The sequence below is a fragment of the Rattus norvegicus genome, chromosome 18 (genome assembly GCF_021556685.1).
Source record: "Rattus norvegicus strain SHRSP/BbbUtx chromosome 18, alternate assembly SHRSP_T2T, whole genome shotgun sequence".
Taxonomy (NCBI): domain Eukaryota; kingdom Metazoa; phylum Chordata; class Mammalia; order Rodentia; family Muridae; genus Rattus; species Rattus norvegicus.
This window is the reverse complement of record NC_141551.1, coordinates 1,224,451-1,237,969: the sequence shown is the minus strand read 5'-3', so window position 1 is coordinate 1,237,969 and position 13,519 is coordinate 1,224,451. Positions and strand designations below refer to the sequence as shown.

The window sequence follows — 13,519 nt, the reverse complement described above, 5'->3', positions numbered from 1 at the left end:
TGATTTCATACACTGTATACATTATTTGCAACTTAAAAACTAATCAAATCCCAAATCTATACTCTTAACCCAGATCTTGTTCCAAATCTCCAGAACCATATACTTAACTCTTTTTCATGTTCAACTGCTATCTGGTTCATGAATAAAACAAAACACATCAGTTTTTTTCATAAGGCAGTTCTCCAGACCTTGCTAATTCACCATTCACTTGCCTAAGCAATAGTCATTTGTCTAAGAAACACTAAGAGGCATCTGGAGGAAGCAGTACCTAAATTGCTGGTGGTCCTAAGTTCTTTAAGAAAACATGCTGAGCAAGTGATGGAGAGCAAGCCAGCAAGCAGCACCCCTCCATGGCTTCTGTTTTAGCTCTTGTCTTCAGTTTCAAGCTCATGCCTTGCTATTTCCTTATTATTAATTTATTTATTTAGTATTTTTATTTTGTTTCTGCGACAGGATTTTTCTGTGTATCCCTGGCTGTGCTGGAACTCAATTCTGTAGAGCAGGTTGGTCTTAGTTAGAACTAAGAAAAGAAACTTCCTGTTTCTGTCTCTCAAATGCTGGGTGGAATTAAAGGCATGTGCCACTACCACTGGGCATAATATGCTCTTTCTAATCTATGGAGATACTTATTTCTGGAAGCACGGCTTTCTTTTTTGTGTTCTCTTTTTATACCTTACTTGCCATTCCTATATGTTTGCCACAAAAGGAGTAAGTCAAAACATAAATTCAATGTGCCACTTTGAACAAAACTCACTGAAATGCATATAAAATCAACAGGGAACTTTAAAGCTCCTTATTTTAACTATATAATAAATGAATTGCAAAAAATTTTTATAAATACAAATTAAATCCTAACTTAAAATTTAAAATATATACACTTCAAAGTAATCAGGTACTTTGGTTCTAAAGTAAGTCTTCTAAAGTGACTTAATGGAGAAAAACTTCGTTACTAAATTGGTCTTATTCAAGTAAGAAGTAGAAATCTCAAACTAAAACTAATCTTGGCTATAACCAGAAGTAAAAAGCAATGCTACTAAGCACAAACAGACTCTGCATGTTACTCAGTGGGGAAGAGGACGCATACTCAGTGGGGAAGAGGACGCACACTCAGTGGGGAAGAGGACGCATACTTAGTGGAGAAGAGGACGCATACTCAGTGGGGAAGAGGACTCAAGTTTAGTGGAGAAGAGGACGCATACTCAGTGAGGAAGAGGACGCATACCTTCTCGCTTGTTAAGAACTTTGCGAAGTACACGTGCTCCCCTCCTGTTTTCAGTTCTTCCATCTTCTTCCTGGAGGCTTGAGTATCATCTAATTTATAACTTTTAAAGACAGCTAAAACTTCTTCAGAATACTGTAAAGAAAAAAGTATCCTTTGACACTAACAAAAAATTCATTCAGTGATTTTTCTCTATCGAATACTTTAGAATTTATTCCCAGTCAACATGTATAATGTAAGGCATATTTTCAAAAAGGCATAAAAAATTCTAACAGCAACATGGGGAGGGGATGTAAAAGCACTTTTGAATGAGATTTCATAATATTTAAAAGCAGGAATAAACACTATTCCTCAAGAATTATAAGATTTTTGTAGCAGGGCTGGAGAGATGGCTTAGCAGTTAAGAGCACTGGCTGCTCTTCCAGAAGTCCTGAGTTCAATTCCCAGCAACCACATGGTGGCTCACAACCATCTCTAATGGGATCTGGTGTGTCTGAGAGCAACACTGTACTCACATTAAATCAATCAATCAATCAATCAATCAATCAACCAATCAATCTATCTATCTTTAGGAAATAAAGACTTTTGCAGCAAACAGAAAAAGATATGCTTTGATAGCACAATCATCTCCCCTGGGTATCCACTGTCTCTGGGATAAAAAATCTTAAGCTACTGAAATGTCTCATTTATGGCATAGTATCTATACATACCTTCCTATATAATTCACTAAATCATCTCATACCATGGTAGAATCTAATACAATGTAAATGCTATGAAAATACTTTTAAAAGAAATCAGTCTGCATATAGTCAGTATAGGCACAAATTTTCCAAATATTTTAAATCTATGGATGACTTACGCCATAGAACCTACTGATATGAAGAGCTGTTGTATATAAAAATTTACCAGTGAATTGTTTTGCTAAGTGCTGATGATGTCACTGTATAGTGTATTCCTTTTTTTTCTTTTTTTAAATGTACATTGGTATTTTGCCTACATGTCTGTGTGAGGATATCAGATCTTGGAGTTACAGACAAGTATGAGCTGTCATGTTGGTGCTGGGATTTTGAACTTGGGTCTTCTGGAAGAGCAGTCAGGGCCCTTAACCACTGAGCCAACTCTCCAGTTGTCATTGCATTTTAAAGGCTCGTGTTTATATGAACAAACTAGTGATGTGCTTGGATTTCATCAGAGAAGACTCTTACTGCAACAGGGAATAATTGATACAGAATCCCTGAAGTGGCCAAAATGTGAGAGGCTCAAGCCCTAAGGGGAACATATATGTCATCACCACCAAGTGCAGAGACCATGGTAGAAGTAGGGGCTGAAAGATGTAAAGGTCAGAGGACTAGGTGAGAAAGGCAGCAAAAAGCTACCTTCTGGATAGGACATAGCTATTGTACTCAAGACCTCACTACAGCTGTGGTTACCTGCTCAGGAGCTGCATGACACTGAGCCTGTCAGCACTCGGATCATGAACTGGGGAAGAACCCTTAAGTCCCCTTCACCCTGCAGGTCTGCCAGCAGCTAATGGATATTGAGGAGAGCAGATCATTTCCTTCCGGGTATAGCCACTGATTCACTGCTATATTCAGGTAAGTAACTCCTTCACATGCATGCAAGCAAATCTAATTAAACTTAGCTGGGTCAGATGCAGAGAGAAGACATGAAAGAAAGAAGAGAACTTGCAGGGAAGGAAGGTTTGGGAGTGGTGGTAATGGAAAGGAACAGGGTAAAAATGCCTAAAATTCATGTGTTAAAACTGTTAAAGAACTTTAAAAAACTTAGCAATAAAATCGATTGTTTAACCAGCTATGGAAACCTCAAAGCAGTTTTATGTGCAAAGACTAACAAATCAATAAGATGGTAATTCAACTGAGAAGAAACTCCCTTATCTCACTATTTTAACCTCAATTTGGAAGGTGCCATTCCTCTAAGATGCATATAAATTAACACAGAACACTTATGTTGCTTTAAAAACTATCTATGTTTTTTATTTGAATCACAATCTTCCATGTCTACAAGACATATATGGGGATTCTTCTAAGACAGGGTTGGCTAATGTTTTCTAAAGGTGAATACAGCAAGTATTTTGGGCTTTGTGGCATGAATGTTCTCAGTTCCAAATACTCAACTTGCCACAACATTGTAGGAAAACCACAGATAAATGAACCTTCATGGCTGTAGTCCAACAAACCTCTTTATAAAGTAGACTGACTTGGTGTGGGGCTATAGTTTTATGAACTCTGTTTTAATAGGACAACTAGAGTAAAACAACAATTGAGCAGGGCAACTTCTTTCAAGCTCGCTCCCTTCTGTGGGCTTTGCTCCCTGTCTCTCAATAAATTTTGGTGTGTGTTCTTCAAAAACACTTCAAATAGAGAAGACATCCTGAAAAATAAAATCATCACTTTATATTGACAGCAATTATTATAAAAAAATAAACCCTTGGAGGTTTTAATTACTAACGTTTAAACCTAAAGGCACTTAAAAACTATACCACAAAAATCAGTGGTTAAGAATCAATTCACCAGGGGCTGGGGATTTAGCTCAGTGGTAGAGCGCTTACCTAGGAAGCGCAAGGCCCTGGGTTCGGTTCCCCAGCTCCGAAAAAAAGAACCAAAAAAAAAAAAAAAAGAATCAATTCACGGGCTGGAGAGATGGCTCAGTGGTTAAGAGCACTGAATGCTCTTCCAGAGGTCCTGAGTTCAAATCTCAGCAACCACATGGTGGCTCACAACAATCTATAATGAGATCAGATGCCCTCTTTTGTATCTGAAAACAGCTAAAGAGTGCTTATATATAAATAAATCCTTAAGAAAGAAAAAAGAAAAAAAGAATCAATTCACAATTTAGTTTCTGTATATTATAATAGGTATCAAACTATCAGAGGGAGTTTTATAGTGAAAAATATTTGAACAAGATAAAGTCTACCTCTGCCAGTATCTGTGAAGTATCAGCTTCAGAGGTCTGTGACTCACCTTGAGAAAAGTTTTCCAAGAAATCTTCTCATAGCATTGTACTGGGTTCCTGAAGTAATCCTGAAGTGACCAGAATTTTCTGTACAGGTTGTAATCAATTGGAATAGAACTATAAAATAAATAATGTATTAAATCACTTAAATTATTTGACAGTCATATAAGTCTTTTTCCCTGGGCCACAAAACTTTTTCAGAAGCTCATAAAAAGTTTCTATCCCCTAAAAAGTATATATTAAAAAAAATGATATAAACTTTTAGAAACAGTCTGAAGGGATTAGAAAACCTCAATTGACCCTCTAATATACTGGTAGAGCCCCTGAATTTTGACATGGCTCTTTAGAATGAAAGATTAATGACTTTTGATCTTTCTTGCTGCTAGGAGTGGCTATGTGAAATTAGTTGGAAGAAGTCATATGTGCAATATGTGGGCCATGTTTTAACATCTGTGTTCTTGCACTTTAGGGAAAAGGACAAACATGCTGAAAAACAAGGGAGAAATGAGTTCCTAGGCCACCCCATGAGTAAGTACTATCTTTCTCCAGTAACTTCATTATTGTATTACTAATTCAATTTCCAATTTGGCTACGATACTATATATCAGGGGACCAGGGGATTCTTCCTAAGAAAAATGAAAAGTTATTGCTAGCAGAGAGAATCATGCAACCATTCATATGTTCATCTTTGTCTCAGGAACTAGAAGATCTACATATAATTTAATGTTTGACACCAATAAGAATCTTTTGTTTATTTAAGGGCTGGAGAGATGGTTCAGCAGTTAACAGCCCTGAGTGTCTTGCAGAGGACTGGAGCTCAGCTAGACAGCTACATTAGGCACATATGGCAGCTCAAAACTGCATGAAACTTCAGTTGTAAGTAGACACCTCTCTAGCCTCCTAAGGCACCTGCACTTGTGCACATATCTACACACAGATGCACATACATATAAAAAACAAACCCTTTTTTTAAAAAGGATCTTTTGGGGCTGGGGATTTAGCTCAGTGGTAGAGCGCTTACCTAGGAAGCGCAAGGCCCTGGGTTCGGTCCCCAGCTCCGAAAAAAAGAACCAAAAAAAAAAAAAAAAAGGATCTTTTGTTTTTAGCTATCTTTATTTGTGTGTGCATGTGTATGTGGGTTTCTGATATATGCTGTCTATGTGTGTGAGTGCAGGTACATGTGTGGACATTGGAAGACAACACATTGGGTGTAGGTCTTTGCTTTCTACCTTCTTCAAGGCAGAGACTCTGTTGTTTGCTGCAGTGTACAATAGGTTAGCTGATCTGTAAGCTTTCAGATATTCTTTTGTAGGAGCTCTGGGAGTACAGATGCATGCTATAGTGCCTGGTTCTACATGGGTTCTGAGGATTCAAACTTAGTTCCCCACAATTTCATCCCCTAAGTGTATTCCCTTACCCTCTGAAGAAGAATTTTATTGCAAGTTGCCAATCGTCATTTCCAACCTTCTTTAACTGGCTTGGTGGTGGGGTATCAGTTTCACATATTTTCTGTGGTACTGGGGGGGGAATTGAACTCAGCAAATACTTTGCCATTGAGATATACCCCCATTCTATAGTAAATTTTCTTTGGTTCTTTTTTTCGGAGCTGGGGACTGAACCCAGGGCCTTGCGCTTCCTAGGCAAGCGCTCTGCCACTGAGCCAAATCCCCAACTATAGTAAATTTTCAAGCAGTATCAATATACTGAGAAACTTTTATAGTTGAGGCATTAAAATACCTCCCACTTGATGGTTATAGTTCCCTTTGCTTGATATATGTTTTTATGGCTAAATGAGTTGGTCTTCTGATGTTGAGGGTTGAATCTAGGGTTTGTGTTTGCCAGGTAAGAACTTCACTGAGCTACCTCCAACTCTTTAATACCAATTTACTGTCGACTTGTACTATTCTTTAAAAACTTACAGATTTCCTATTTACCCACACAAGGTATATAACGCACATGCACGCATACTTGCACACTCTTGTGTGCACAATGTTATGGAACAGGATGTCCACAATGTGACAGGCAAGTACTCAAGTACTGAGCTTCATCCTTTGCTGCATTTGCTTTTTGTTATGTTCTGTTGTTTTTTGAGACAGGGTTTCTCTTTGCAACCCTGGGGCCTTGAACTCACAGAGATCCACTTGTCTTGCTTTCCTCTGCTAGGATTAAAGGCAACGTACCACTACTACCCCCAGCTTTTTTTTTTTTTTTTTTTTCCAAAAAGGCAGGTTTTTGCAATCTTTCCATCCACATAATGGAAAAAGAGAACTGACTGCTACCAGGTGTCCTCTGACCTTTGCTTTTGTGTTCTGGCACATGCATGTACATACACACTAAACAAATAAATCCACAAATGTAAAAGTACATAAACTTATCCATAGGGAAATTGTTTAAAGAGGATCTGGCATACTCTGAACCTTGGACCTTCCTACCTCAGCCTTCCCAGCAGGATGAGAATAGGATTATAGGCCTATACCAACAGGCCCAACTTATTACATTTGTAAGCAATAACAAATTAGAGGTAAGAGTTACTGTCTAACTCTGAAGTAAGATGCAGTCAAACCCAGACATTTCGATATGAGGCAGGAAGGTCTCTTGAGCTTAGAATTTTAAGAACAGTATGGTCAACAAAGGAATATTCATCATAATATGAACAACAAAACAATAGAATATTACCTAAGTATTTTAAACTAAATGTTTTAAAAAACAATTTTTTTAAAAAAAAGTGTTGGTTGGGGATTTAGCTCCGTGGTAGAACGCTTGCCTAGTAAGTGCAAAGTCCTGGGTTTGGTCCTCAGCTCCGAAAAAGACAAAAAAAAAAAAAAAAGTGTTGAACATTTTTGGTGTCATTATTTTGAGACAGAATCTTACTATATTACCCAAGGTGCCTGCAAATTCAGGGCAGTCTTATCCTCTAAGGTACTGGGATTACAGGTTTACATTAACATTCCTGGTCCACTGAACCATTTTACAGAATCTTATACATGAATTTTAGTATAAAAATATTTATTCAGGGGCTGGAGAGATGGCTCAGAGCTTAAGAGGATTGGCTGCTCTTCCAGAGGACCCGGGTTCAATTCCAAGCACCCACATGGTGGCTCACACCTGTCTGTAGCTACGAGTTCGAGGAAAAACAAAAAAAGAAGAACAAAACATTTATTTATTATTTGAATCAAATCTAAAATAGACTCCATATTATAAATTTATGAATAATGTTATGCTTTGTAATCTAGTTTTTTTTGGTGGTGGTAGTGGTTATTATTTTTACTTTTTGAGGGAGGGTCTCACTGTTCAGCCCTAGCTGGCCTGATACTTGCTATGTAGACTGAGCTGGCCTTAAAGGCATAGAGATCTACTTGCTTTAGCTCCCAAAGGCTAAGATTAAAGTGCCACCAAGTCCAGCCATGAAGTCAGCTCTCTTATTTTAGGTTAGTTAATAATAATAGTACAACAGTTTTACATGTAAGGATGTATATGCATTATGAGATCAGAAGAGGGCATCAGTTTCCCCTAGAACTGGACTATTATATAGTTGTAAGCCACCATGTGGGTGCTGGGAACCAAATCTGGTTCCTCTATAAGAACAAGTATTCTCAATAGCTGAACTATCTCTCCAGCAGCTAAATTCACTTCTTAAGGCTAACTGATAACTCAGTTACTCATGAAGAATTATAATTCTCCATACACTTTCTTCCTCCATTCATAAAATTGTTTACAATAGACAAGGATAGCTGAGTGCCTGATCCTATTTAAACAATATCCCCATGGTTGAGCTTATTTTTCTATCGATTGATTGATTGATTGTACATGTGCATATGTGTGCCATAGGATGAGTGGAGGGATCCTTGGACTTGTGGAAGTTAGTACTCCCCACCATGTGTGTCCTAGAGATCAAAGTCAGGTTGTCAGAGAGGGGAGCAGGCACCTTTACTCATGGGCCATCTTTACCAGCCCTTTGGACTAGTTTATGATCTCACAATAACAGACCTGAATGTACTCTACTAGGCTAAGCAGTAACTAGCTAGCAGAGTATTTCTGAGATCTATTTACACTTTCAGATAACTCATTATCTTAGTGCCTACTTCTTTTGCCTAGTGTTGCACAGGCAGACCTAAAGGTTCATTTTACCCATGATAGATCGGTGTCTATAAAGAGAGTAACCACAACTAGAATAATGAATACTGGTTAGAAAAATGCTAGAAAATGAAGAGATACTTTTCTGTGTGCTTTACGTTTTCCAGTGTTTCATTAGCAACTACCATGAAAAGTACTAAGTGCCTAAGTAGACTACTTTTTATCATCATCTTTCTGAATCCTTCAACAACCACAGTGAGTAGGTGGCATGGCTATATTTTAAAAGTGCAACTCAGCTGTAGGAAACCACTTGTTTAAGGCAATATGACTAGCAAGCAAGCCTAGAGTCAATACTTCTAAATGTTTCTTATGTGAATATATGAATGAATTTGAAATCTGGGATATCAGAAATACCTTTTCCTATGCAGACAGAGGAATTCCTTTTTGAACTTCTGGACAGCAATTATAGAAATTCTTTTATTTACAACTGACAGTATTGCCTATTGTTTCAGACATGGATGAGTACTATTCTGACAGCCCAGGAAGACTCTGGTCTTCTGGTCCCCATTCTCATCACAGCTTCTAAACTAGCACTATGCAACAAAGGCTCAGAACTCAAAGAGTAAGAAAAAGAGAAACGGAGGACTCTAATTCTTTACATGTCATTAAGTCAGTACACTTACCATGAGTACCAGGCCCATAGTTTAATGGAAGGAAAAAAACGAGGGGCTAAGGTTGCCATGGTTAGGGTATGTGTAAGATGGGCTGCTCAAACAGTTTTAAGTATTTGCCCATAATTTAGAAGGCAACTGATAACAGCCTACTAGTGACTCAGGATTTATTATTTTACTTAGCACACATAAAGGGATATATATAATAAAAACCTATAAGCATTACTTCCCCTCCTTGTCTGTATCTTCATTCCAGGATGTGATATGTCATTAAAGGGTTATCTATGTAAATCAGGAAATCAAAGCTCTAAAAACTTACCAAGTCGTGGGGGCTTCATCATCTCCCATTTCACCTTCTTCTACATCCATCCCTTCCTCTCTATCCTCAGTATGCTGAATAAAACAAAACAAAACCCATTCTGTCATCAAGTAGTCATTGAGCCAAAGATGACGTGTTATTTCTATATTGCTACACAACTATTATTAGGGAAGCCTAGTTACAGTAATTGTTCAGACCTAGAATCTTTAAGGCAATGGGCATTTTAGATGAGAGGAAACCAAGAGTAGTTTGACAATAACATAACATGGCCATGTGTAAAGGCACAAAACATGCCTTATTTTTCAAATATTGTTTTCATCACTGAAACAAATAGTATACTACTACTACTACTACTACTACTACTACCACCACCACCACCACCACCACCACCACCACCACCACCACCCTAACCACCACCACCACCACCACCACCACCACCATTACTACTAAAAGATAGACGCTAACATGGGTGTTAAGGCTGTAGAAAAATGCACAGGCCGTCTTCCCTTATCAGTAAGGGAAGTAATACTTATGGATGTACTTTTTCTGAGAAGTAACAACAAAATCTGAAATGCATGTACATTTTGGCTAAGCAATTTCACTTATCCTAAGGAGATATGTGTACGGGTTAGTAATTATACACACAGTTCACTCTAATGTTAACAATTTTTTTGTACTACATACTATTTGAGCTGGGCAGGGTAACACAAGCCAGCATTGGGAGATGAAGGCAGGAGGATCAAGAGCACAAGGTCATCTCCAGCTATACAGTGAGTTCAAGAGCAGCTTGGGCTATATGAGACCCTGACTTAAAATTAAAAAACAAAACAACACGAAACATGATTTAAAAGTGTACTAACAAGAAATTATTGTACATCCATTCTAGAATCTAATCTGTAATTAAACTGAAACATATCAGTTTAATAAAGAAAATGAAATTAAGAACTTTATATAGTATATCATCTTATTTAGGAAAAAATAACATTACTTTGTATAAGTATTCAAAAAAAGTCTTATAAGATTAGATAGTGAATATTAGGAGCGGTTATAGAAATAATACGCACTTACAGAAAACATGTAAAAACCATAGATAATGTTCAAAGTGGAAAACAACCTCCCTCTATAATTACCTTATAATTATGTCCATGAAAGAGCTGAGCACAACTTCTCTAACATCGACTTTAACAGAGGACAAGCTACTCAATAACATGATCTAATTTTGATTACAGTCAATATCCTTTGTATTCTAAATATGGTTTGAAATTTCTACACATAACACATATTATTTTAATGTGTTAAAAAAAATGAAGGACCAAATGCGATCTCTCAGCAGGTAAATTCATTTGCTGTGCAAGCCTAGTCACCCAAATCCAAACCTTGAGATTTACACAGAGGAAGAAGGGTAGGATCAATTTCACACAGCTGTCTTCTGATTTCTATGTGTCTGTTCCCTACATGCTCACATACACACAAACTAATAACAATTTTTAAATTTTTGGTGATTTAAAGGCCCTATTTATACCCATTATCTTAACAAAAACTTCTAAGAATGCTCTGTGAGAAGGTTTCTTATGAGACTTACCTTTTGACCCAGGGTGCTCTCCTGTTCATTTGTATTGAAAACAGTGATGTTTTCCAGGTTAAACTGACTTTGCAAATTAAGACCTAAGGAAAAGAGATTTTCATGCAAATGCACTGTCAGTTTTCTACCTGAGTATCTTGAGTACTAGAAATAGTCATGTGCTACTATACCAGGCTGAGTTAGTCCTTTTTATTCACAAAATTCAAAACAAATCCACAGAATATATAGTATTTAGAATTTTGCTAAAACATTTATTTCAGTTTGAGAGAATATAATTTATTAAAATACTATAAAGATGGCCAAATTATTTAGCTTTTCCTTGCTCTGCCTGCTGAGAGTGTCTAGACACAATAAATGTATCTTAGGTTCAGACCCTGGATTTTATTTAGGGCCCAGATCTTGGCTTTAACTACCATTCTGAAATAAAAAGCTCTCTGGAAAGTGGGCAACTCCAAGGCTGGGAAAGGAAACAGAGATGAGCCTGAGTAATAATATATATATATAAGAAAATCTGAAGGAGCTCCCAGTGGCAGAAACAGGAACAATGAGAGGAAAAAATTAATATATTGTAAAAGTCCACGATTTGCTGAAGAATCAAGCCCTGGACTCAAATAGTATGTAAACAAAAAGAGTGTTTTATTCTACTGAAGTCCAGCATGTTGAGGTATCCTGTTACTAAGACAGACAACAAATGAGCTCGCAGGACTGATTTAAAGTATATTAGGGGACTCTGGGGTAGGTGACCTTTATCTTGTTCCATCTCTAGGGACATTCCATTAACAGGGCATAGGGGCTGGAAACTGCTGCTGGGGAGGTCTGGACAATATGACATTATAATTCAAGGAATAAGTACCCACAGTTCATTTGGAAAGAGGTAACTAAACTAATATGCCAGTGAGAAGACAATTTTCCCTTATGGAAGGATCACCATTAATAACATAGAAAAAGTAAGAAAATTGCCATGATGGCCTAATAATATTCATATCAGGCAAGATCCACTGATGGATATTAGCAGACAAAGATTAAGGAGAAAAGAAGTATCTGTGTATTGTCTTAAAATACCCCTCCTCTTAAGAATTATAGATCACAAAGGGAAACGCTGCTATCCTAATATACAGGGACAAATAGGAGACACCATCTTAACTAAACAGTGAGTGATCCTAACCTGCCAGTATAAGACATGTCAACGTCAACTTCAAAGTGATGCTTTGAGAAGGTACAAAAGTTCCCTCTCTGTTCTTCAAAAGTCTAACTTCAATTCCTATGTGTCCAGTCACTAATGACAAGAAAGACTAAGGGACTGTGACTGGAAAGACTAGGAAACATGAAGATGAAATGTAACGTGGATCCTGGAATAAAAAAGGCAAGGGGTGATCAAGCTTCTGGAAAGAGTACTGTAGCAATGTGGATTTCTTAGTGTTAATAACTGTATTAGAGTTAGACACCAATGATATTACTTAATAATATTCAGATATCTCTATTAACCTTATAATTCCTGTCACAAAGAGTCAGATGTGAAACTCAATTGTTCTATTAGTAGTTTTTTGGACCAAAAGAAGAAGAAAAATCTAATAAATGGAGAAATCTCTTATTAAGCCATCCTCAACTCTACATCTTTAGGTAACAGTGAAAAGCTGTAACCTGGTGCTGAATTCTCTGGATGATGTTGAGAGTAACAGGCCCTGAGCTCAGAGGCACCATATACAAGCAATAAAAAACCCTCTCTAAAGAAATGCCCCCATCCTGGGGCTCAAAACTATTTTTCTCAAAAAACAAACAAACAAACAAAAAAACCAAAACATGACAGTTAGGAGAAACATAAGACATTTTAAGTTAAAAACAAAAAAAGACAAAAAAGATATTACAAAAATAAAAGACACTGAAATGATCAGTGAAATGATCAGATATAAACAAAAAAATGTTTACCTTATTTTAAATCTAGAAAACAAAGTTCAAAGTATCAACAGGGAGTAAAAGGCTAAAAAAGTGAAAAGACCTCTCAGAAATGAGTGTAATGAAGAGAGACAGATTAATATTAATATTCAGATAGGAAGGTAAGTAGGTAGAATAAAAGACAGGATACTTGTTGAGGTGTGATCTGTTGCTATGTACTGTAATGGTAAATTTTATACCCAATGTCTAGGCCTGCTAGTGAATTCTCTTGATTATAAGCTTTTGTTGTGCAAACCTTGTTCCTTGATTTAAAACAATTGGTTATATAAAATTGGCTACAGTCAATTACTAGCGGGATTAGAGGTAGGTGGGTTCTGAGTTACCTGGTTGGGGTGGAGAAGAGAGGGGAGTGAGGAGAGGCCAGGAAGAGGAGGAAGAACAAGAGGAGAGAAGGATGCCTCCATGAAAAACAGCAAGCATGGGATATACTGCTGGTAAGATTGCCAGGCCAGCAGTTAGAAGAGAAGATTAAGGATCACAACCTCCCTTCCCACCAGTAATTGTCAAACCCAAACAAAATAACTATAGTATGAATCTCATTTATTTTGTAAGCTAGTCATAAAGTGGTTGTACTACAGAAACAGTCAAAGAATAGATCATATATAATTGGAGATGCAAAAATAGAAAAAAAGGCATTTATAAAATGATAAGATGTAATCACTACAATTTTTAGAAAGTGGTAAAAGACATGAATCCAAATTTAAAATGTCAACAAATCCAAAGAATAT

At 37.1% G+C, this 13,519-nt stretch overlaps 1 protein-coding gene across 3 annotated transcripts in view; it reads right to left on the bottom strand.

The window, feature by feature from the left end:
* Thoc1 (THO complex subunit 1) overlaps positions 1 to 13,519 on the bottom strand; it is a 36,245-nt gene that overhangs the window by 11,969 nt on the left and 10,757 nt on the right. The window contains exons 8-11 of one of the 3 annotated variants that reach the window (NM_001398637.1): positions 10,839 to 10,921; positions 9,257 to 9,330; positions 4,201 to 4,309; positions 1,223 to 1,354 (exon numbers count right to left, since the gene is read on the bottom strand). In NM_001398637.1, the coding sequence (NP_001385566.1) occupies positions 1,223 to 1,354; positions 4,201 to 4,309; positions 9,257 to 9,330; positions 10,839 to 10,921 (398 nt within the window). Of the gene's footprint in view, positions 1 to 1,222; positions 2,329 to 3,901; positions 4,310 to 9,256; positions 9,331 to 10,838; positions 10,922 to 13,519 lie in introns of those variants that run through there. The other 2 variants (NM_001047850.2, XM_087592638.1) reach the window with 2 other exon arrangements.